Raw genomic sequence first — 23441 nt, 5'->3', positions numbered from 1 at the left:
TTTTAAACAAGATTTTCATTATCGTGAGAACGATGGCTTCCATTTTCACATTGCAACTTTTCAGGACTAGAAAGCCTAAAGTTTTTATTAGCTTGTATTCCCCATTGATAATGTCACTGGAGGACGGTTTCTGAACTGCCCACAGCCCTCCTATGAGTCACAGACAGAGTAGAAAATAATTGCGCCGTTTTTTCATGATTATTAGTGAGGACCTATAATATGAAGATCGGTTGAAAAGTGGTGAAGTGGTCCTTTAAGTTCAAGTTGAGGTAAATATAAAAACAGGGTTTCAATTGGCAATGTCTGAACTAACTGAACTTTCAGGTTTGCGCTGCTAGACATGATAACATCAAGTGCATTTTTCAGAAAGGGTGGAGACTCACACCTACATCATGGTAGAACATTCTATAACTTTATGTCTGATTTATTCGTGGTTGCGTGCCAGTGTCACACACTGAAAATAGCAGCTGTATAAGCTGGCAAATTGTTGTGGTGTGACGGCTATTTTCAGTGCATGACACGATGCGCAAACCAATGGGTAGAGTGGCCGGTAGAGCAGCCGGATGGGAACCATGAGGTTCCCAGTTCGATCCAAACGTCCCCCAGAGTTAGTGTCCTTGAGCAAGACGCTGAACCCTTAACCCATTCTGGGCGGGAACCCCTATTGGTATCTTACCCCCTCAGGCCGGGCACCCATATTTGGGTTCTGTACAGTATGTACAGTATTCAAAAATATATATTTTTTGATGCTGCTATATAAATATTAAGTTTTTCAGAAACCTTAGGTCAGGATTTAGAGGCCTAAATGGGTTAATTGCTCCCGATGTGCAGGTAGGTGCCTTGCATGGTTCCCCCTGCCATCTGTGTGTGAATGGGTGAATCTAATGCACAATATATGTAAAGTGCCTTGGATGAAGGCGCTATATAAATGCACCATTTCATTTACCATTTATCTTTGACTCAAGCCTAATTTATTCTTGGCCTATGGGTGCTACGGTTGTATGACCAGGCTTCATAATATTTCCTTTGTTTCCTTTCACTTCATTTAACAAGTTCCTACAGTTCATGCTGATTGCAGTACACTTCTCATTGGAGGTAGTGTTTCCACACTGCTAAGTTTATTTCCAACTTGCTTTGCTCTCTTTAAACTAAAGACATGCTCCGCACACAACTTTCCATATCCATTAAAGCAATGTGATAGTTGTCTACATGGCCCAATGGCTCAGGTGGGAGATTCCCGATACTGCTGAAATCTCATCATACCTCTCTTGATCTGCTCATATGTGACAAACATTACTATGTTCCAGGAACCCAGACGGAGGAAAGAGGGCATGAATCTAAAAGGGGAGAAAATGCAAGTAAAAAAATGCAAAAAAAGTAAAGCCATTGCTAACAATTCTTAGTAGGACTACATGTAACTAAAGTAATATTTGGAGAATGAACATTTAAACTTTTTCTTTCTTACGATAGGACTACAGTACAGGAAAACAGAGGATAGAAGAGAGAAGGCTAGAGGCAGCTACAATATCTCTGGCTAAAACACATGCCAAAACTGGCCATTCGTATACTGCCGTTATGCATGTTTTCTCTCATACTGTAATCAACAATCAAAGACAAGAGTATTCACCTTTTTGTGTTATAATAATATTTCAATTAGAACACTGATTCTGAAATGGTAATGAATAGTTGCATACCCCTTATAGAAAGCCAAGGGCCCCTCTTGAATCAGCATGGTTACAGCACTGTTAGATGCACTGCTGTACTGCCCAGGTACAGAGTTCATGAAGCGGGTCTTCACTACGTCCACTGGAGATGCCACAATAGTGGTGCAGAAGCCAGCTGCAAAGGCTGCTGTGAAGTGGCAGGGCATGTTATCTGTTGGAACACAAAATATATGAATTAGGACCACAGAGGTCACGCAAAACAACAAGATTAACATGTCTCTCTTGCACTGTATTTCTTTTGCTGATTGACATAACTTGCCTGTCATGAGGCCATGCTTAAGGATAAGCTCTTTAATTATGTCATAGGTGACCAACTCAGAGCAGTTGACAATGGCATTCCGAGTTATGTTTGGCAGACAACCTGAAAAGACAAAACAGAACATGAATATTACTGTATTTCTCAATATTTTACCTCCAGGAAATTCAACCTCGTTATAAATTACGGTACTCAAATTTGGAACTGACTAGATACAGTATGGCCTAATTTGGTTTACCTTTCCAGAGCCCTCTGATGCCCTCTTCTCTGCCAATGGTCCTGTAGGCCTCAATGGTACTACTATATCTCTTTGCAGAACCTCCTTCAGGAAGACGCATCTGTGCCTGGAACCTTACTTTCACCACATCCGTAGGCTGAGCAACAGTCACTGCCATTGCCCCTGTTGTGCAGCCTGCCATTAATCGAGTCACAATTCCAGTATCTGTAACATCAATGACGGGGACAGAACATAATGGACACATACAATACATAATGAGTAGGTAAATAGCCTATATCATGGGTAGGCAAACGTATAGGCATGGGTGCCAGCATTGACACAGGGCAGGGTGATCACTGGCACACTGATATAATGTTTTTCTCAACCACAAATGCATCTTGAGAATGTGATATAGACGTTATTTAGACAGATATACACGGAATTCCTGGCCACGCCCCCTACTTCCGTTTCATTTTGTATTTTTGTATGATAATGTGGGAGGGGTTAGGGTTATGATGACACTAAAATGGTGTTATTTTGATTGGGCCTTTTGACTCAAAGGCTTTCAGCTTTCAGGAAGAAACAAAAAATACACAGGGAAGACATATTTGAATATTACAACCACACCTGTGGGTCTATTATACTCCATAGACACATGCACAACAAAAAAAGCACCCCATCTTTAAGGATGGAAATAGGCCCTGTGCATAACTGTAGTCACAGGTTCTGGGACTATATAAAGTGGCATACTAATTTCCTGTTACTGTTCATTTTCCTATATCTTTAACAGCTTTGTGATTTGATTGGCTTAGCAGTTTCCCCCTCAGACAAAGCTATGGGAAAATGAACTGGAGGAAATTAGTATCACATACTGAAAACCTGAGAAAATAGTTATGCACATCATTGATTGTTGGTGAGTACACACAAGTTTGGTCTGGTTGTGCGTAAGGAGTAGCACGCCCTCTAGTGGCTGCAAGTTGGCATTTTTCTTTTTTTTTTACATGACACTTCACACTGCCAGCTACAAAGTCACAGGCATTAATTTTCAATCAAAGCCATTGACATGAAGATACAAAGCAACACCCAACGTTTTATAATTGCGAAAAAATCTACAATAGTTGGGCTGGCTTCACACAATTAATTTCAATGGGAGAAAACAAAGCTTTATTATTTTTCCATTATATATTTTTCGCTATTTGGACGCATGCCTGACGTTCGCCATAGTTCACATGACGCATTATGACAGTCATGTTTCAGGGCTAGCCTGACGTCAACAAGTGTTCTGTTCAACACTTCAACAGCGACTCCACAACAAATGCTGCGTTGCTTTATAGCTTTGTACATATTGTACATATATTGATGACATGGCATTACTGTAGATTCTACAATAACATGCAGTATGCAAATCAACATGAACAAGCTGTACCAGAATGTCTTATGTCATTCCACTTGCTTGGAGGTTACTGTCGTCCTGGAAGTCTGTATTGAAATACAAGTGGATACTAGGTGCATTAAACAAAGTTTAATCCCATATGCCACCAGGTCTTAATAAAGTAGAGATTAATAGTAACAGCAGGTTTTATTGTAGGAGCCATGCTAATTCTATGTTACTGGAAAAGTCTGCATATGGATTGAAACGGAAATGGATGCATATTATGACTGAAAAGGCTGCATTTGAGGGTATGATTGCAAGGGTAAGCAATGATCCAAAGGGGGGCAGCAGAATGTGGGACATTTTGGCTGATATTGGTGCTGGGGTCCCTGGTGGATACGAGTTAATTAGAGTTAATGATAAGTATGGGGGTGACAGGGGGAGGGTGGTTGTGACTGCCTGTAAGTGGTTGTTGTTTTTAGTGCTCTTGTTGTGTTTGGCTTGTGTACCATGTTTTGTTCTTTGTCACGGCTTTTAGAAGCCATAAATAGGACTCGAGATCAATATACAAAAGACAAAAACAATGAGGATTAATCCAAGGAACCAGGAAAGAATCCAGATCAATGGACAAGATCTTGAAGAAGTAGAGCAGTTCACTTATTTAGGAGCCACAATTTGCAAAGAGGGAGGTGGCATGAAGGACCTGAGGAGTAGAGTGTCAAAAGCAAGAGGTGCATTCATCAGACTGAGAAACACCTGGAGCTCAAACAACATCATGAGAAGAACAAAGCTAAAACTGTACAGGACACTAGTGTTGCCAGTACTACTACACGGATGTGAAACGTGGAAAATGAACAAAGGAGACAACAAGGCAGTTGATGTGTTTCACAACAGGAAGATGATTGGACACATACTAAGACAGGACCACAACAATGACTGCAACATAGCATTGACATGGGCACCAGAAGGGAAACGAAGGAAAGGAAGACCAAAGACCACCTGGAGGCGTACAGTTGAGAAGGAGAGACAAGAGGGAGGATGGAGGTCATTGACTGAAGTGAGGATGGCAGCAGCTGACCGTGAGAAGTGGAAGCGCTCTGTGAAGGCCTTATGTGCCACAAGGCACGAAGTGGATAGGTAACAGGTAACCATGTTTTGTTCTTTGTCACAGCTTTTATTTTGTGGATGCTGAGATTGTTAATTAATACCGTTCCGTACACTGCCTGTATGTGAAAATTAAATGAATTGTTTTTTAATTCCACTATTTTACACTCAACCATGGGACCACTGTCTTTGGGCCCCCAGAGTAAACCCCCTTTCTCCTTCCCAGTCTACTGGGATGTTCTATGGGTAAGTTGAAGTTTTAAGCACCTGTTACTTTATATGATAATGAAAATAAGGAAGTAACCAGCTCACATGATTTATTTACCTCTCTTGTCCATGAGGTAAATACACAATTACAATATAAATGTGACATTCATTGTGTGCTGGCTACTTCCTTATTTCCATTATATTATTGAGCCGTGCATGCTACTGCATTCATTGTATGCTAGGAAACATATAGCAAGCTGAAGGTTTTGACCATCATAACGTCAACGGTCATAGTGTTTAATGGAGCTCATTAAAGTCTGTGAGCTTCAAGGTCTTAACTAAATTGTGAATTGTGAAGTTCAAAGAGTTCACAAAGCTAGGTTAGGTAGGACACAAGCAAACCCGTTTAGGAATGGTTGGACTATTCTGGTATATCTGGTCATAAAATTCAGAAACAACCCCGGGCCCTTGTTAGTTTCAGGCTCTTTTCTCAAGAACTTGACTGATTTTAAAAACACCTTCTAAATCCTCAAAGCTCAGAGTCTACAATGCCTGTCATCCCGGCGTCCTGTATGGCTCAGAAACATGGCCACTTAACAAGACTCTGGCGGCCAGGCTCGATGGCTTTGACTCCAGAGCCCTCAGGAGGATCAAAGGCATCACGTGGACCCAGCATGTCATAAACAAAGCATTAAAGAGAGAAAACCCAACAGCTCCCAGCATCTTGCTTTGCATCAATGCGGCGAGTGTGCTGGTATGGCAAGACACATGTGGACGGTTAAGACTCACCTGTGGCTTCCTCGTGCGGTTAAGGTAGGGTGTCGGACTATTGTGTGTCGGACTGTTAGTATGTCGGACCAACGATACGCATGTCATTCGCAGGCATAATTACTGTATGTCATTCCCAGGCAAAAGGAATTCAACAACATGTCTTTCACCCTGGAGGTGTAGGGAATAGAAGTGTAGGGAATATGAGTGAGAGCGGTGGGGGAGGCAAGCAATAAGGGAAGCAAGCAAGAAATAAAGAAAGACGTCCTAGTCAAAGTGTATGTCGAAAACATACCTTCTGCTCCTCTGCTGTAGAGCTGCTTTGTTGTGTCATACAGGCCAACGCGGATTGAAGCAAAGCTCATCTGCCTGTGGAGCCCTGCCACCAGGCCACTATAGAGGCCCCTTGGTCCCTCAGTTTTCACTATGGTTTTGATGGTGCCAAACACTCCCTTGTATGTCACATTCTGGCTCCCTGATGACTTAGTTTCACCCTGAATCTTAAGAAGCAATCACAGTAGATTTGTCATTTATTGTGCATCCACTTAAAACAAATAGCAGTAGCCTACTATCAACAAAGAAATACAGATAGTTAGTCCATCATAGTCAAGTCTGTATCATAGTCAACAATAGTCCATAATATAATACAATTTTAAGATTATTATATTGCACTTGGCATCATAAACAGAAAGAACAGTGTGTGTGTGTGTGTGTGTGTGTGTGTGTGTACATGTGTGTATTTGGAGGAGAATGAGACACTTATCACCCAGTGTGGCATAGGCCTTTTTGGGGGGGAAATCTGATCAGTAGCCTACAAATTATACTAATAAATGCGATAGTTGTCACTGTCAGACAGCAATAGTCATAAGAAGCATGCTTGTGAATGTGAACAGGGAAATTATTAGGATAGCACATGCTCACCTGTAGTCTAACTTTGGCTGTGTCCAGAGGGAATGTGACCAGGTCAGCAATACAACCAGCAGATCCAGCTCCGAAGAACTTGACAGCTGTTGTAGGAGCCAATTCAGTGGACCTCACACCAACCATGATGGATTGGGCTCAGATGGATTCTCACTTAAAATCGTGTAGGTAGCCAGTAGCCTGCATCAGAAACGTTAAATAACACAGGAACACGCTGGTGCATCAATCTGTAGATCGCTGGATCTCCGGCTCCGATAGACATGCGGTCACACATAGCCTACTTACCAAGACTGGCGTCAGATTTAAGTTTTGGGAAACGAATAATATCGTTCGTTTCGCTGTGTTCCAAAACACCATATCACCACTGTAAATGTAAAATATAAATTAGTATTATATAATTAGTCAAATTATAGCCCATACTGGAAAGTAGAAATGGTGTATCATGCATGAAGAATAAGCAGTCTAGCCTACTTACTTAGATAAAATATGATAATCGAAAACTGGCCAGCGATCGCTATATCCAAGAGCGCCCATTGAGTCACTGAGAACTTATAGCTATGAACTGGAAAGTTGAGTTAAAATACCTGACGGTCCTGGGCTGGCCTGACCTAGATGTTACGCTTCTGCGTGCGCAGCACAGCGCACGCATGGTCGTCAACTTTTGACAACACCTCACGGCCGTATAAAAAGCGTAATTATTTCCAAATAAAATTATGTTATTTTTAATACTTTTTACGTTGACTACATTTAAGTTCAAGACAGAATCTAAGAAAGATAAAAGCAATTCATGACGTTCTCTATTCAATGTGTAACGGTATGTTAAACAATATTAACTCTATTGCGCAACTCTATTGCATTGAAAAACATTTATTAAAGATGTTTGTGTAGGTCCTATGTCGTCAAACAAAAACAGAAGGACCGATACTATACTGACTCACACAAAGTCAAACAGAATCAGACATGTATGCCATATGGCACATAAATAAAACTGCAGCATGGGCAATGTCTTTTCTGTATCAATCAAATTGGAAACAATGGGCAGCAATGAGCTAATCAAAGTTTAGAGTGCCTTAAAGTGCCTGGGCTGGTACTGGGAGTCTGATGCAATGCACAGGGCCTGAGCTGGTGAGAGCAGGAGTGGACCTGGTGAGACATAGGAGGGGCCCGGACAGGTGTCAACCCACAGAGCCTAGTCCTTCCACGTGCCAGAATGATACCTCCCAGTCCCGGCAGAGTAGTTCAGGAGGAACGGATTGTGTGGCATCCATGTTTGTATGCATTTTTCTGCCTTTATTGATAGGATGAAAGTAGTCCGACAGAAAATGGGGAGAGAGATGGCGGGGGGGGGGACACGGAAAAGGCCATCTGGATCAGCAGCCTAGGTGACCAGATGGTTGCGCTAACCATACGGGCCATCACAAAAGCCTCTGCCTGGGCTCTGGACCTGATCACCCCTATACTGCATCTCCATATATGGAGCTGGCCCGTTCTGACATCACAACACTTCATATTTGGGCATGCCTGACACAGAACTCCATATATAGGAATAAAGGGACACAGAGAGACAGATACAGAAATCCCCATATATGAGCATAAAAGGGACACAGATAGATGACACGGGTACAACGGGTATTGCATTGCCGGGTGGGGCATGGATCTCTTCCATCGTTACAGACTCGGTGCTGTACAGCTGGGCACCGGTCTAATTTTGTTTAAAGACAAGAAAACTCAGTGGTAAAGGCAATACGAGCTGCCATATAATTGAACACATCCCCTACAGAGATACATATACAAATAAAATACTAAACAAATCTATTTTCAAAAATACATAAATATTTATTATTAATACAAAATCTGACATCATGAAGCATTATCTACATCAACTATACAGTTACATCATACACGCTTAGCCAACCACTCAAGACAGATCTAACGAAGAGCAGTGAGTTAACTTTCTTCATTAAAATGAGCAGAAAATATTTTTGCTATTCTTTCAGTCTCCTCTCTCGTCCTCTCTGGTATATTGGGTCTTGGTCGGGGAGCTCGCCTAGAGGGAATAGCATGCCTTACAAAGCTAGATCCCTGAAAGAAAGAAAGGCAAATGACAAATCTATTCCTGCACTTTAGTATTTAACATATTCTCAGAAAAGTATCTTCTTAACATTAGGAAAATCTTTTCTATGCCTTAGGACCTAAGGTATGATCAAAATAAACAGACATTTGGCACTGCTTTGATAGATTCAAAACATTGAAATCAACAAACAGAGTAATGACTCAAAGGAGCTCGCCCTCAAAACCAACAAAACAGCTTACATTAGTATGATTCAGAATCATCATTAATAATTAGCTCTGAAAATGGCTTCATTGTTATCTGTCAGCCTAGTACACACTGTACAAGCTTGTGAACAAGTTGGAACCAGTTTTTCAAAAGGTACTACAAACTATGTAGCCCAACCATAGACTGTAAAAGAGCCCAACCTACAGGTACCAAGCCCAACCTCCATCAATCTCTTAAACTGTAACATAGCTGTTAACAGCTAGCTATGTCCACACCCATTCTTGAAATAGGATCCAGCTATGCGCTAGTGTATTGCAGGTATTTTGTTGATATGGTAAATGGTGAATTTATATAGCGCCTTTATCCAAGGCGCTTTACATAGATTCACCCATTCACACACACACACATTCATACACAGATGGCGGCAGAAACCATGCAAGGCACCAACCAGCACATCAGGAGCAATTAGGGGTTCAGTGTCTTGCTCAAGGACACTTCGACACTAACTCTGGGGGAGCCCGGGTTCGAACTGGCAACCTTGCGGTCACCATCCAGCCACTCTACCCCTGAGCCACCGCCGAGGAGATATATCTCCTCAGGTATGCAGTGTTGCCAGATGGGAAATGTCGAATTATCGTACTCATTCGAAAAATGGGAAGAAAAATGTACAGGGTATAAACTGACTGACTTCTTAACTCTTGTAATGAAAATGATACCTCAAACCTCTATATCAACAGCAATGTATCTGTTAAAGAGTGAGCAAGCTAAATCTAGACCCGGAAATGATCATGGGAAAATTCAAGCTAAGACAAAATAAAAATTCCTATGAACTAAATTCAGTTAAATACATTTATACTGTAGTGTATACACACAACCCCACTGCAATAAAGTTCTAATTTGTGATGATGCAGCCCTGCTGACTGTAAATTCCACTTTAGACAGTTGCATTAGTCTTTGAAATGCTTTGAGTGTCTGAGATGAAGTGATTCATATAACCGGTTTCTATTAGAGCGTGTTGTTCACACTGTTCACCTGTTATGAAGAAAAAGTGCTGCCTAGAGCACTTTGACAGAAAACATACGCAACAACCTCCACCCCCGGCAGTGGGGTGGAGTCCAGGAGCTCTGTCTGGACGAAGCTTGTTTTATAGCGAGACAAGACACAGCTGATATAAAAGGGGCACATTTTAGATGCACATTTCTTAAAAGGTTAAACCATTCTCGGTCAAAAACGTGCATTTTCTTATTGCGCTGTGGACTCTTTTTGGAAGATTTTAATGTAAAAAGGTGGTGCCTATACCAATTTAGACTGAGGCTGATTCTAAGATTCCTGAAAACCTTCAAATTCTTATATAAAAAAATACTAATAACAATACTGAAACATATGTTGCTGCATGTATAGCAGCAACTAATGAGACACAGAGGCAGTTCTCGATTTGAAAGGTAACAACAACGTATATTACTGTACAACAGTTCTAAATGAAGAACAGTGTGAACTGAGATGAGGAATTGGAATGTCAAGGGGAGGGCAGACTGAAGGGATGAGTGATGAATGATACTCACTTGACTGGTGGAGGCTTGGGCAAAGGCAGGAGCCAAACGCAAGGCTCTCATAGATGCCTCCAGGTGGTGAGACGGGAGGAAGAAATTGGGGATTTCCACATGAGCAGAGCTTCATTTGGGACTGTCAAAGAAAACTGTTCATTTTGTGCATGAATAGAAGTAGGGTTGCAAACACATACATACAAATATAAAATAAATACAAAAGTCAGAAAAACAAAACAACATGGTAGCCAAATAATTGTAAGTATGTGACAAACACCTGTTATAATAAGAAATTTGAGTATAATAAGCATTGTTGGAAATGGCCAGATTTAACTGGACTACTTAGTACTTACACTGAAATCTGGCGGGCATTAGTACACTTTGATAGCCAGTACAGGTATTTGATTGGTAAAATCTTATAATTGTTAATAATAATATAACCTACTTTAAAGACAGACGTAGACAAACAGAAGAAAGACAAACATCAAATACTGTTCCAAAGGATACAGTTGAGGTTGTGCATCCACGCAGGATGGAGGACAGGACTCGTTTGCAATGATGGCCTCCAGCGGGTCGGGAGACAACCTTGGCGGTTCCTTTTCTAAATGTGTGTTGTTCATCATGATGCCAGACTCCAGTCTTTCTTCCTTGGCTCTAGCTTGTGGTGGCGTCTCCTGTGCACCTCTGTGTGTGTCTGAAACGTCTCCCAGTGATGCACTCCCATCCTGGGTTAGATCATGGTGATGGCTACTCGGTTGCCCCTCGAGTTCACCCGGATTCTCCTGAGAGTCAGTCAGACAGACAGGCGTCACCTGGCCACCTCTCTCAGTGTCTGAAACGTCTCCCATTGACCCACGAGAACAGTCAAATTGTTCACTTGGACTCTCATAACTGTGTGCCTCATTCAGGCTCTGGGGACATGGAGTATCATTCTGAGGACTGAACGGCCTGTTCCTTCCACTCCCGTCCTGGGTTAGATCAGAGTGATGGCTGCTCGATTGCTCCTCGAGTTCGTCCAGGTTCTCCTGAGAGTCAGGGTCTGACAGGACACTGGTCCAGGGACTGGTTTTATCCGTTAAAGAGGTCACCTCATTTACAGGTCTCTGTTCCATCACCGTCTCCTCATAATCTCCATCACCATTTACCTCCTCCACCTCCTTTCGGCTGTCTGTTTGTTCTCCCTCTTCATCAGAGTCCATGTTGTCTTCGGAGGTCCTCGGCAGCACTGAGGGGAGAGGAGAGACAGCCTCTAGAGGAGATTCTGCAACACTGTGTTGACAGTCAACAATTTCCGATAAAAGGTCATGAGAGTTAATGGGCAGACGGTGGTCTTCTGGGTTGGGAGGAGTTTTAGATCCGCTATGGGAGTTAAAGGATATTGTCTCCAAACAGGGTCCAGGTAGACCTAGTAAAAAAAGGAACAGTGTGTGAGGTCAAAGCACCATTTCCTACAAAATGACTGAATTTACAGCAGCCATTTTGACACATCATAATATTGATAAACACAACTGAAGGTAGTAACATTTAGGTGTTACTGTGTGCCAAGCATGGACAACTCCTGCAGTTAACTTCATGCTGGCACACACACAGCTCAAATAAAATAGACCGCCATATAATGTCATTGGCTTCAGCTGTGTTTAGTTTGATAGTTTCTGTTTACCGTTCTGTCATGTCAATATGTTTGCCATGAAAAGGTCCATTTGTTGTTTGTTACAGCGAGTGAGAGTGCGGTCGAGGGTTGGTGTGGAGACAGAGGGGCAGGGCTCAGTTAAGACAGTAAAACTCACCTGTGTGTAATTAACCTCTCCCTTATATTACTTTTGTTTGTTCAAGCTCTCAAGGGAACGTGTTGACAGGAAATACCTTACTTTGTGCCTTGCATTAGTTTGCTGAAAGACTGTTAATGCATGATTGTCTCTACAATGACAGTACTGTATATCCCTGGAAGGACATGGACAACTATGCTAAAGGTTACAGGGATAAGTTAATTTCCATACTTATCCATGAGCAATCACGTAAACTGGTTTATTGGGTACCTGCAGGGAAGAGGGGTGTGTGTGTGTGTGTGTGTGTGTGTGTGTGTGTGTGTGTGTGTGTGTGTGTGTGTTTGTGTGCGCGCGCGCGTGCGTGTTTTGCCAAAACAAAGAGGTGAATATTGTTGAGTGGGTGCCAATTACATCAATATATATATATATTTTGTTAAGACAAAAAATATCCCCAAATTAAAAGTTCCATACAATTTGAAGACCAACCTACGCCAACATGAAGCGCTGGCAGACTACGTTGCTGGCATACTGCAGAAATAAAATCATATAAATCACGAGCGCACTTTGAGTTACATACACTATGCGCGCATTAGTGTCTCTGCGGTCATGACGGCTAGTTCTTGGAGGTGCAAGAACTGCCGAAACAAACTCAGCAAGGCAATGTTGTTTGTTCGCTTTCTTTTGGCACTTCTAGTTAAGTTTACTGAACGATAACAGCTGGGAGTTGAACAGGGGACACACTGAAGACTGAACACTTTGCGCCCAAGTTGTATGCACTGGGCTTATGCACCGGGTTACCCCACAACAATGCAAATTTGTTCGTATTACCTCTGCGATCTTCGTTTCTGCAAGGAGTATGCTTCAGCCTTTAATACTCACTGCTAATGATGTTGTTGACCTCTCCAACCAATTGGGTGGACTTCAGCAGAAGCTGATGCGAGTGGGTATCAGAGTCCTGATGCTCTTCTTGTCTGGAATGACAGACCTGCTGCTCACTCGGAGAGGGGAACGTGGGAGTGGACAGCTTACGGCTGAAGTACCGCTGGATGTCGTCGAGCTCACTTAGGTTTTTCCTGGGGGGAAAAAACGCTGTGATGAAAACAGACTATGAAATTGAGAATTTACATTAGGCCGTAACCGAAATTACACACTAGTGATGATGTGATACCTGAGAGCTGTGAAGAGAACTGAGCTGGAAGGGCGGATGTCAGTAGCACCACTGCCACTGTGATGAGCCTCTGCCTGTTCCTGCAGACTTTGGTGGTAAAGACGTACATTGTCCATGTGCTCACCATGGCGGTCACTCTCACTGTTCCTGGGAACATTAGGAATATGAAATAAAATAAAATCATGTGTAATGATAATGAATGACATTTAAAACAGCACTTAGATGAAAAGTGTGTGAATAATAGCGTTTTAGCCACCTTTCACAGAACAGCCCGTCAATGTGCTCTGGAGAACGGATCTTCTGCTCGGGGTAGAGGCTGATGTGTGAAGGGAAGCTGTTGTAAGTGGCTATGGTATGATAGCTGAGAGGGTGGGCCCGAAATAGAGCCTGTTCATGGAATACATTCACCGTTAATATGCAAGGGTCTCACACAACTGAGGCACTGTTATTCATGTTGAGTGAGTGTGGGTTTGATCCACATTACTTCTACATAAGGAGTAAATAAATACATAATTCTCACCGATGAGGTTTTGGAGTCCTCTTCGCTCATAGCCCGTCTCTGCCCCCGAAATGTCTGGACTCCCACCAGGGGCATGATGGACACTTTGACCTGGCCATGACACTGGCCACTGAAATCTGTGACATTATACCAGCCACATACTGACTGGAAGCCAGACAGCAAGGGGGACAGGTCTACAGAGGCAAATCCAATCACTCGCTCCATCTCTATAGGAAGGAGACAAAGAACCAAAGATGAGAAATGTAACCAAAAAAAGCACCACATAATTCTACTAGACATCATACTAGAACACCATACCTCCTTTGTGCCAGACTTTAAACACCAGAGCTTGCTGTGGATCCACAAGCAGCTGCTTTGATAGCCTGTGACCATAAAACATGATAATGGTGAGATGTTGGATGAGTCATTTCAATGGATTGGAGTGATCTGATCTCCAAACATTTCAAACTTTCTTCATAAGATTACCTGCACTCCTGGTGGTGGTCCCAGACGGGGCAGTCAGTGTTGGCTACAACAGCAGTGGAAACAGGCACATCAGAGCCATCCATGCTATAGGACACAAAGCAGCATGGTAGTCCAGCACCACGTTCAGCTAGAGGACAACCTGTCAGAGAAACAAGACATCCGCGTCAAGCTGTCGCACATAAGCAGAAGAGCAGTTTCAAGAGGGGCAACAATGGGATTGTGAGCTTACCTTTCAGACTGAGGTGCATGGCCCTGTCCACTGTGATGGTTACCGCGAACGACTCCTCCAGGCTGATGTCTGTGCACTGTGGCGCTATGGGGTCCTCGCTCATCAAGGATTTGCTTTGCTGCCTTTCTTCTGTGCATGATGGCCTGGAGGCAGCAGCAGTAGATGAGAGACCTTCAACTATTTGATCTTCCTCACCTGATGAGAGCTCCCCCTGGTTGTTGTTTTCAGTACTGGGCTCCTCTGGGAGTGAACCTGTGGTCAGGGCGATGTGCACCCTGATGGTGGCTCCGCAGAAGTCTGGTGCAGAGCGACTGAACAGAGGGTACACTCCTTTAAGACCGAAAGAATACACACAGCTGTTATTGATCTAAAAGAAAATATGCAACAAAGCTGTAATTTTACAGGGGCAATAATAACTGGTTATTTTCATCAACTAGCTTAGTGTTTCATTATTTATCCATACCACTGACTGTCAGCTTGTTCCCGGGCCTCATGGCGAGAGAAGACAGATCGACAAACGCTGAACCCACCAGTCGGTCGGTGTCGTGAGGCCTGCATGTCCGGTCTTTCCTAAAGGCAACCCACAGCTGTACTTCTAGCTTTTCCTCTCTGAGGTACCACAGCAGAGGTTGGCTGCCCCTCAGCTCCACAGTCCTGGAGCCCCGGAATTCCACCGTAGCAAGGCCCTCCTTGCCATCCTCTTCTAAAGAGGGGTGTTTCATATTGGAGCAGAAGGCCTCTTGGTCATAGAGCTTGTATCTGAAGTAGCAGTAAGTGGAGCGCTGTAGCTCACTGTGGCCAGGTAGAAGCAGGCAGCGGACTGGCAGCCATGCTCTAGGCATCGAAATGCTTAGTGACATTGTCCTCTTGGAGGTTTCCCAGGCCTGCTCTTCATCATCATCAACCTGCTTGTCAAGCTCTCTCTGGTCCACTTCCCAGCCCAGAACTTGTGAAACTTTATTGACCCTCTCCCGGTCTGAATGGTGGGCAAAGTTGATGGAGATCTCCAGGCCCCCGACCATGATATGATGGTCATGGGATGAACCCAAGACCTGGGTAACATACACTCCAAACCAGCCTGAAATACCTGAATATTTAACAAAAAATAAACAGTGGATCCATGAGAACTTGTTGATTTGATCTGTCTACTTGTGTGAGTCATGAAGCAGTCATGAAGTGCAACATACCAGTTCTTTTATAGACAAGATCAGCCAATGGGATTTTCACTGTGCCCAACAATGCATCTTCAGATTTAAGGGACCCAGTCACTAAAATAAATGGCACAAAACAAGTTAGTACATTTATTCTGTAACACATTTTAGGTCTTTTTATAATAAGTATTAAGACTTTTACGGATGCGTGGAAAACCTAAAAACATTATTTTTAAATGTATATAGTCGCGACTGGCATCTCAATCACCCAAAACAGGCCCCGTTCTAACTGCTGACCTTTGCGACTGTCTCTGTTCCAGACATTAAAAATGGCAGATGCCTCTTGCAGCAGCTCAGCCAGGCTGTAGATTTCTCCACTGCTCCTCTGCAGCTGTACTTCACAGGGGAACTCAGTGTGGTAGTCATACTCTGGGCAGAAGGTCCTGGCTGCCACACGGGTGCTTCTCTTTTCACCATTGGGCAGGAAGGAGAGCTGGACCGTAACGTATGCGTTCACCCCTACATCAGCATAATACTGGAGGTTTTCATCTCGCTCTGACAATGCCCTGCATAGGAGAGTGCATAGATAAACCGCAAAGGCAGTGTTTTTAACACCTTTGTCACAATAGCAACACTTGGGTTTTCACAAAGTTATTACCCAGTAATCCAGTATAAAAGCAAAAGATATATTAGATAAAGCCTAAACACAGCTCCCCTCATACCTTGCTGCTGCCTGCAGTCCAGACACTCTGTGGATCTGAACCACCAACGTCACCTGCCGGGAAGCAACTCCCCCAACCCTCTGTCCTTCAGGTCTGGCAGGACGGTGCTTGTATTGAATGCAAACATCTAGCAAGCCTTTAGGGAAAGCCACAGAAATAAGCCATTTTATGTGAGTGAGTGCGAGTGCGAGTGTGTGTGTGTGTGTGTGTGTGTGTGTGTGTGTGTGTGTGCGCATACCAGAGGGCTGAGGCTGACATCCAGAGGGACTATCAATCTTTGGCACCAGAGGAAGAGAAAAGACTTGAGCTTCGTCAGGCTGTCGATTCTGCATGGTCACCATGGCACACAGCTTGGACAGTGGGAGCATTCCTTTGGCTACAAGCTGATCTCGGACATTTGGATAATAGTATCTACAAAAATAGTCATCGTTCATATTAAGCTGGCCAGTCACACATACTGTATTTCAGAATATAAAAGGATTATTTTTTGCCATAAGGTCTCTGGGGAGGTTAAGGTAGCTTAAAATTATGATAACCAACCACTGACCTGCACCATACTTCAAACTGGATCCCCCCTCCATTGGTAAGGCCTTGACTGGACAGAGAGCTGAGAAGCAGCCTCTGGACAGGGACCCCTGCAGGAGCCAGGAGTATGTGGGTTTCACTGTGGTCAAACATTGGGTCAGGAACACAGAGGGTGGTGGTGGTACGAAACTGCATCAAGTTCACACCTGGTTTGGATGAAATTAAGGGTCACATGGAATACAATGCAACACAACACAACACAACACAATGAAAACGATTACATTTCTTCCAACAGGTGGCCTTACTGCTCTCTATGAGGTTTGGGTCCATATTTTGAAGACTGTCTCCTTCTTGGGAGGGAAAGGAGTACTGGATGTAACAGTCAGCCTCTCCCCAGACAGTGGACTGCAGTGGTGTCAGACCTTGGACCTTCTCCACTCTTAACACAAACAGATGCTCTCTCATAGCGTGCTGAGGAGGCATGCTCCCCTAGGGAATACAATAGACAACATTATGAACAAAGGCGAACAGACCTGGTGATGTCTTGATAAAGACAACAGGTGCATAACAGGTTATAAGTGCATGTACATGCACTTATAACTAACCAACTTATAACAAATGCAATTCACAGGTCTTTCCACAAAGAACTGCCAGCTTAATATAAAAATAGAAATGTTTGGTAACAACATGAATTGATTGAAAAAAATAAGGAAGCAAACTTTGCTCTCTACGGCTATGAATGAATAGAAGCCCCCTTTAGTTGTATGTGTCTGACAGTGACGTGTGTATGGAAATAAACAAACGGAACAAGCAATAACCTTTGTTTGTGAATATGGCTGATGATCAAGCAGATGGACTGGTCTTGTATGATGAGACACAGAGCCAAACTCTTCATCCCTCATACGCCGCAAAGAGACTATTTGCTCTGATTTGCCCATAGCCAAAAGGACCCTGAGCATTCCCTTGCTGTTGCCCGAGAACACATCGATCACTGGCATGTAGCAATCTACCCCTAAAACAGGGTACTGTGCCTGGAGAAGAAGGTCAGTGATCTTTGTGTCTCTGGAAAGAACAGACAAAATGATAAGTAGGACCTCCATCCACCATTCTTGCACAGCAAGCATATTCTATAATATTATAACTGACCACATGTACCTAAAGGACATGTAGAACTGGTGGAGAGGTAGTTTAACAAGGCCAATGAGACGGTCCTCCCTCGAGCCTCCTGTCCTGTGCCACACCTCAATCACCACCACATTGTTCTTCGTCCGTTCTAGTAGCTTAGTGGTCAAGGCCACAGGAGTCACCTGAGAAACCGTATAAATAAAAACACACAAATGCGCCTGAGATGAACTACCAAAAACAAATAAAGCCATTATGGAGTATTCATCATCTCTACTAAGAGCAAAAAACACTGACATTTGTGTCAAATTTAAATGTTTGCTTTGGGATAACAGCTTGCTAACCTGAACAAAGTTGAAACAAGGGTTTGTCTGCCCCCAGCTGATTGAGGAGCTTGCTGTCTCATCAGACCCCAAGAGCTTACAGTTTAAGTAGAAGTTAGGCGCCTGCAGAGATCCAGAGTTAAAGTTCTTTCCATCAGGCACCATAAGCAAGGCATGTAGAAGGACCACAGTGGCTTCCTCCAAGTGCTGGCAAGACTGGCTAAGAGATGTGTGTCCTTCTAGGTCCCTCTGGACAGTCCTTACATCCAACCTGGAGACTCTTGGAGAATTAGGTGGACGTTCAACATGTTGGGGTATGGGGCTGGGTTCTCTTTGTGGATTGGAAACGGCATGTGAAGGGGATCTAGCACGTTCAGCCAACCTGCTTCTGACCGAGGAGGAGAAGTCTCTATTGTCTGTAGCAAGTTCTAGTGACACCTGTGGAACAGAATTACATTAATAATATTCAAAATGCCAAATAAAAAAAACGACTTCGATAGACGGTGGCCAAGAACAATGTCTGTGTGAAAAGTATTACCTTCAGGGGGCCGATGTCCTGGGACACATAAGTCCCTTCCAGACTTTCCACGGATAAAACAATGGTCTGGCTCAGCTCTTTGCTCAGCAGCACAGAACGGAGTGGATACACTGCCTTACCAACAGGAACAGGCTACAACAACAGAAGACATGGTCTGCGTTTAATGCTTTCAACGATTACCCAATGCTGGGGAGTTTCAGTGAATGATTCAAAACGTAAATGATATCCTTTAACTACGATAAGGCTATAAATATGCATGGTCAATATTTGCAGGACTTTGCCAACGCAGCATACCTTCTTTTGGCTAATTTTTCTGGAATAGATCTTGAAGATTAGGTCAGTTCCCCACCACTGTTCAATTGTTGTTCCGCTGAGGCGAACAGGAAAAACACAGCTCTGCTGGAACTTCACCACTTAAATCACAGAAGATACTACATTAGATCCCATATAAAAACCTACCACTAGTCAATGGCCTAGTAAAGATGTATATAATATCAGACGCATACCTCCTCCTGTAACTTTACTGGAGACAACTCTCGTCACCTCTCCCGCCATGACTTGACTGTGATCATGTCTGCTGGAAGTGGCAGCCACAGGGAGCATGTACTCCACAAAGTATGAGCTACAAAGGGAAGTAATGTGTGGAAAGGATTGTTACTCGTAATTACCGTAGTCAAGTTTGAAGAAAAAAAGGACGAAGAAAGGCGCAACAGTTTTCTCAGTAATCATCATCGTCATGGAAAATGGATAAATATAATGTCAAATGTTTAGATTACCATTTCTTGTTGACGAGTGGCCTTGGAGGTTTATCTCTAATGGAGGTCGTAGTGGCGGTACTGTCTGTAGGTGGGGTCAGGGAGTGTATAGTGACTCGGGCCAGTCGGATTCCACCCAGCACAGTCAGTTGGTCCATACCCAAGCCAGATAGAGCATCACTGACTTCTGGAGGATGCCCATGTCCTGATTCTTGGCTACAAAGAACCACAATACAGACAGTACGCAATATTATGGCTACAGAGTCGTACACATACTGTACATAGGACCAGTAAGACGCGCAAACGCGGGAAGCGAACGCAGCTCGTACATATTTAAGTTAAGTTATTTTTAAGTTAAGTTTTTAACTTAGCCATAACCATATAAGGAGTCCCCAAAGCAGCTATACGTCCAAATATGGAGTGTGTTGCATCAATCACAAACAAATCACTCAGCTCCATGTATGGGCACAAAGGTGGGACACACAGACAGACACACAGACATGATCTGCTAGGTCTCATAGTAAGTGCTCACTGCGTTCGCAATTAACGATGCAATCTGTTAATGTGACATTATCTAAAATACTAAGCTTTGAGACTCATGTCTGCTGTACCGTTTATATGACTGTCTGAATTACTGCTATTCGATTCGATGTCGTACTGCATCATCCTGCATGCCCATGTACAGTACCTTGTCGGTAGCATTGGGTTAAGTGTTTCGTGTTTGTGCCAATGAAAATCTAAATCTAACTAGGTCATTCATATATTTTTATTTCTGATTAAAGAAAACAGAAGATCAGCAGAACTGAGATTAACTTACACTTCAATTACTTTGGCTGTGAACAGTTTTTGGGATATACTCTTCTCACCCTCCATGTCAGTGGCACCTGTTCCAACATCTAACATCTGAGAGACATGAGAGTAAAAGTGGGAATGGCCTTTGTCAGTAAAAATCACATGCCACATTCCATCTGATATAAAGACAACCAGAAAACAAGCAGTACACGATAAGGAACTCTACTCACAGGGTTTTTGTAGAACAGATTCTCCAGGAGGCTCTGGTCATATTGTGGGTCATTGAGATCACTATCTCCACAGACGCTGCTATGCCCTGACAGAGATTCAGGCAACGAGCTATTTCCATCCAATATCAGTATGGGTGATGTGTTGAAACTAACAAACGGAAAAAGCTCTGATATAACATCACTGAAGAAAGGAAATAAAGTCCAAGCCACACACACACACACACACACACACACACACACAGTCACACACAAACAGTCTCACACACACACACACACACACACACACACACACACACACACACACACACACACCTGCCAAGGAGCAGATCCACAGCCCTGTTCTCGTAATCAGCAAAGGAATCAGGGTTGAGGTTGGCGGAGAACATGGCAGCATGAGGAGAGTGCAGAATACCCGAGTCAGGCTCAGCATGCAGAATGTTTTGGAGAAATGTCCCACGAGAAGGAGGAAATGACCTGGACACAAGTGTACAGTACTTACATGAAAGTACAAGAAAAACTAACATAAGCATTTACATATGTTATATGGGGGGTTTCTTCTGTGGAACACATACTTTGAGAATGGTAGAATGTTATCCTTTGGGAGAGGGAGAGGAGTGTCTTTCAGTGCCAAGTCATCCACATCATACTTCATAGCAGATACCACCATGGCGTTCCTCAGCTTGCTCCCACGTTCTAAAATAACTGAGACCAAGAAGAAGGTCTTGTTAAGACAGGGCCATTTTGATTCATTTACGGTATACTCTGGATTTTACTGTGTAGAGGTTGATGTTACATTTGGAATTGGATATCTTGTGATTCTGTAAATCTCGTGTGAAATTATGCTGTAGCACAAACCTGAGAGGATATCATTAGAGGTCTGGCCATGGTGAGTCCGCTGGCTTGAAGGAGACACCACAGGTCGTCTCTCCTGAGATCCGTCTGTTGCTGGCATCTGATTCTCCATTGACGCTTCTTTCTGTTTATCCGTCTGCGCCCTTTGGAAGTATACATAATCTCTACCCCTGAAAGTATTAAATCAACATGTAACATTACATGTCAGTAAGAAAATACATTTAAAGATTCATGCTGCAGATGTTCAGTTTTGACAACAAGCATGTCATTTCTAATTTCTAACCAACAAAAACACTAACACTATGTTCAATACTGCAAACCTTGGTGTGTTTCCGTTGCTGCTCCCAGCTGACTCTTTGTCACTGTTGACAGACAGGTGTCTAGATGAAGATGGCATCAGTGTGGTTAATGGAGGTGCTTCAATACTAATATCTGTGGTGGGAACAGAGCTGCTGCTGTCATAGGCTTCTGTCAGCGCCTCCAAAGAAAGTGACACCTAAGGTAGAACAAAACACAAGTTGAATTGTCTGAATTAATTATACTGAAAGACACATTTGGGAGCATATCGAATATGATCCCAATGCAAAATATTTTGCTAAATTATTCCCATCAAACTATTCATATAGTTCATGCCTCTTCCATACAGATTGTACTCATGACCCAGTTTGGGGGAAGAAAATATTATCAGGCGAATTATTCGTATTGCAAACCTGATGATAAATGTGTTGTGATGATAAATGTACCTGCAACTCTCCCAGCTTCTCAGATGTTGGCGACACAAGGGTATAAAACCCATTAATGGAATGTGACAGAGAGAGTCGTGAGATCCCGGAGACTTCTGCACGTGCAATTGGCAAATGGTCCGGCTTTGTCTGAACTTCCAGCACCAAAGAGCCCATGTCTGTTGAACAATGACAGATTTGTTAAACGGTTATATGGCTGAGTGTTACATCAAACTTTAACGTATTAAACCCTGCTCAGTTACCTGTCAAGTATGAGGTGAACTGCTTTGGACCACAGCGAATGGGGAAGCGAGCCGTGATTTTGACAGCCTTCTGTGATATCTGTGCTCCATCTCGAGGGCAAAAGTAGGTCCCATTGGATGACTCTCCCCACCAGCGCAGTCTGACCAATGTCACAAGTGGAGGCTTGTGAATTGTCCATAATACTCTGCTTACTGTCACACGTAGGAAGCATCTCAGCTGGCCTTCGACCAAAGGAGGGAGACCAGTAGAGGGGGACACATCACTGGGCACTGCATAATTAAGACATAGAAGTACAACATGATGACATTAATGTATAAGATAAAGTTTTGAACAAGTGGGTGGTCTTCATCACACATTATTTGGTGAGTAATCTTGAAACAGTTTAGCATAGAAAAAACAATGTTTTTACACGTACATGTGTACATGAAAAAGTAGGCTACATGCATTGTGTACATGAGAAAATCTCTCTCTCTCTCTCTCTCTCAGCACATGAAGAAACACAACAGCCTAACCTCGCCTCACCAGGCTTTCCACCTACACAACAGCTCATTATGTATACTGTAGCTTACATTAGCTAAAGCATTGGGTTAATGATAGCTCTGGTCCATAGCTCTAATGCGTTTCATTAGAGCTATGGATCAGAGCTAGGTTAATGACAGCTGCTGCCTGCTGCCTACAAAAAAAACGTAGCTAAAGTGCTAACACGAGCTTACCTTTCTTTTTGCTGGTTCCACCTTTGGCAGGCCTAGATTTTTTGGCCTTCATTCCTTAGTTGAGTAAATATGCAGGATGAACTGTTGTCCGCATGCATCGTTTTGTTGCATCTCTGTTTCAAAGAGTAGTGCTGGTGCGCGAAAAGTGATTCGAACTGTGTGTGTTCACTGTGTTGTTGATCGGAGCAACAGC

General features: G+C 43.2%; 2 protein-coding genes across 5 annotated transcripts; both read right to left on the bottom strand.

Annotated features, from left to right (window-relative positions):
- Positions 1–772: 772 nt before the first annotated feature.
- Positions 773–7171, bottom strand: LOC308321648 (dicarboxylate carrier UCP2-like). 2 transcript variants are annotated; one of them, XM_080772661.1, is made up of 7 exons: positions 7045–7171; positions 6570–6749; positions 5944–6148; positions 2219–2422; positions 1984–2085; positions 1695–1875; positions 773–1337 (listed from the first exon to the last, which is right to left on the bottom strand). In XM_080772661.1, the coding sequence occupies exons 2-7, from the start codon at positions 6693–6695 to the stop codon at positions 1223–1225; spliced, it is 933 nt and encodes a 310-aa protein (XP_080628787.1). In that variant the 5' UTR covers positions 6696–6749; positions 7045–7171; the 3' UTR covers positions 773–1222. The 2 variants fall into 2 exon arrangements, with proteins under 2 accessions (XP_080628787.1, XP_080628786.1); XM_080772660.1 differs by lacking the exon at positions 7045–7171 and having other exon boundaries at positions 774–1337; positions 6570–6811.
- Positions 7172–8018: 847 nt separating this feature from the next.
- c2cd3 (C2 domain containing 3 centriole elongation regulator) lies at positions 8019–23391 on the bottom strand. Of its 3 annotated transcripts, none has more exons than XM_080772562.1 (33): positions 23249–23391; positions 22535–22804; positions 22293–22450; positions 21870–22045; positions 21553–21719; positions 21270–21399; positions 21010–21171; positions 20698–20845; positions 20493–20578; positions 19697–19891; positions 19427–19542; positions 19215–19333; positions 18921–19052; positions 18404–18820; positions 18093–18244; positions 17756–17999; positions 17243–17426; positions 16960–17143; positions 16651–16823; positions 16413–16548; positions 15988–16256; positions 15727–15807; positions 15003–15626; positions 14540–14869; positions 14311–14449; positions 14143–14207; positions 13846–14051; positions 13582–13712; positions 13326–13472; positions 13037–13230; positions 10899–11796; positions 10410–10518; positions 8019–8651 (listed from the first exon to the last, which is right to left on the bottom strand). In XM_080772562.1, exons 1-33 carry the CDS (start codon positions 23298–23300, stop codon positions 8517–8519), a joined length of 6729 nt encoding a protein of 2242 aa, XP_080628688.1. In that variant the 5' UTR covers positions 23301–23391; the 3' UTR covers positions 8019–8516. The 3 variants fall into 3 exon arrangements, with proteins under 3 accessions (XP_080628688.1, XP_080628689.1, XP_080628690.1); XM_080772563.1 differs by having other exon boundaries at positions 13326–13466; XM_080772564.1 differs by lacking the exon at positions 21010–21171.
- Positions 23392–23441: the final 50 nt, after the last annotated feature.

Source organism: Protomyctophum bolini, assembly GCF_963924005.1.
Source record: "Protomyctophum bolini genome assembly, chromosome: 9".
NCBI classification, from domain to species: Eukaryota; Metazoa; Chordata; class Actinopteri; order Myctophiformes; family Myctophidae; genus Protomyctophum; species Protomyctophum bolini.
Note: the sequence above shows the minus strand (reverse complement) of the source record. Positions and strands in the feature narration are given on the sequence as shown.

What these genes read in the sequence shown, in the direction of transcription:
- LOC308321648 (XM_080772661.1), bottom strand. Translation starts at nt 6,695, where the DNA reads ATGGTTGGTGTGAGGTCCACTGAATTGGCTCCTACAACAGCTGTCAAG. An exon ending in CTACAGCAGAGGAGCAGAAG is followed by an intron (nt 2,423 to 5,943) that starts GTATGTTTTCGA and finishes TTGATGTTACAG; the next exon opens with ATACTGGAATTGTGACTCGA. An exon ending in CATCAGAGGGCTCTGGAAAG is followed by an intron (nt 2,086 to 2,218) that starts GTAAACCAAATT and finishes TTGTCTTTTCAG; the next exon opens with GTTGTCTGCCAAACATAACT.
- c2cd3 (XM_080772562.1), bottom strand. Translation starts at nt 23,300, where the DNA reads ATGAAGGCCAAAAAATCTAGGCCTGCCAAAGGTGGAACCAGCAAAAAG. An exon ending in TGGAACCAGCAAAAAGAAAG is followed by an intron (nt 22,805 to 23,248) that starts GTAAGCTCGTGT and finishes TTAATTATGCAG; the next exon opens with TGCCCAGTGATGTGTCCCCC. An exon ending in GTGGATGCACAACCTCAACT is followed by an intron (nt 10,519 to 10,898) that starts GTATCCTTTGGA and finishes TCCCAAATGAAG; the next exon opens with CTCTGCTCATGTGGAAATCC.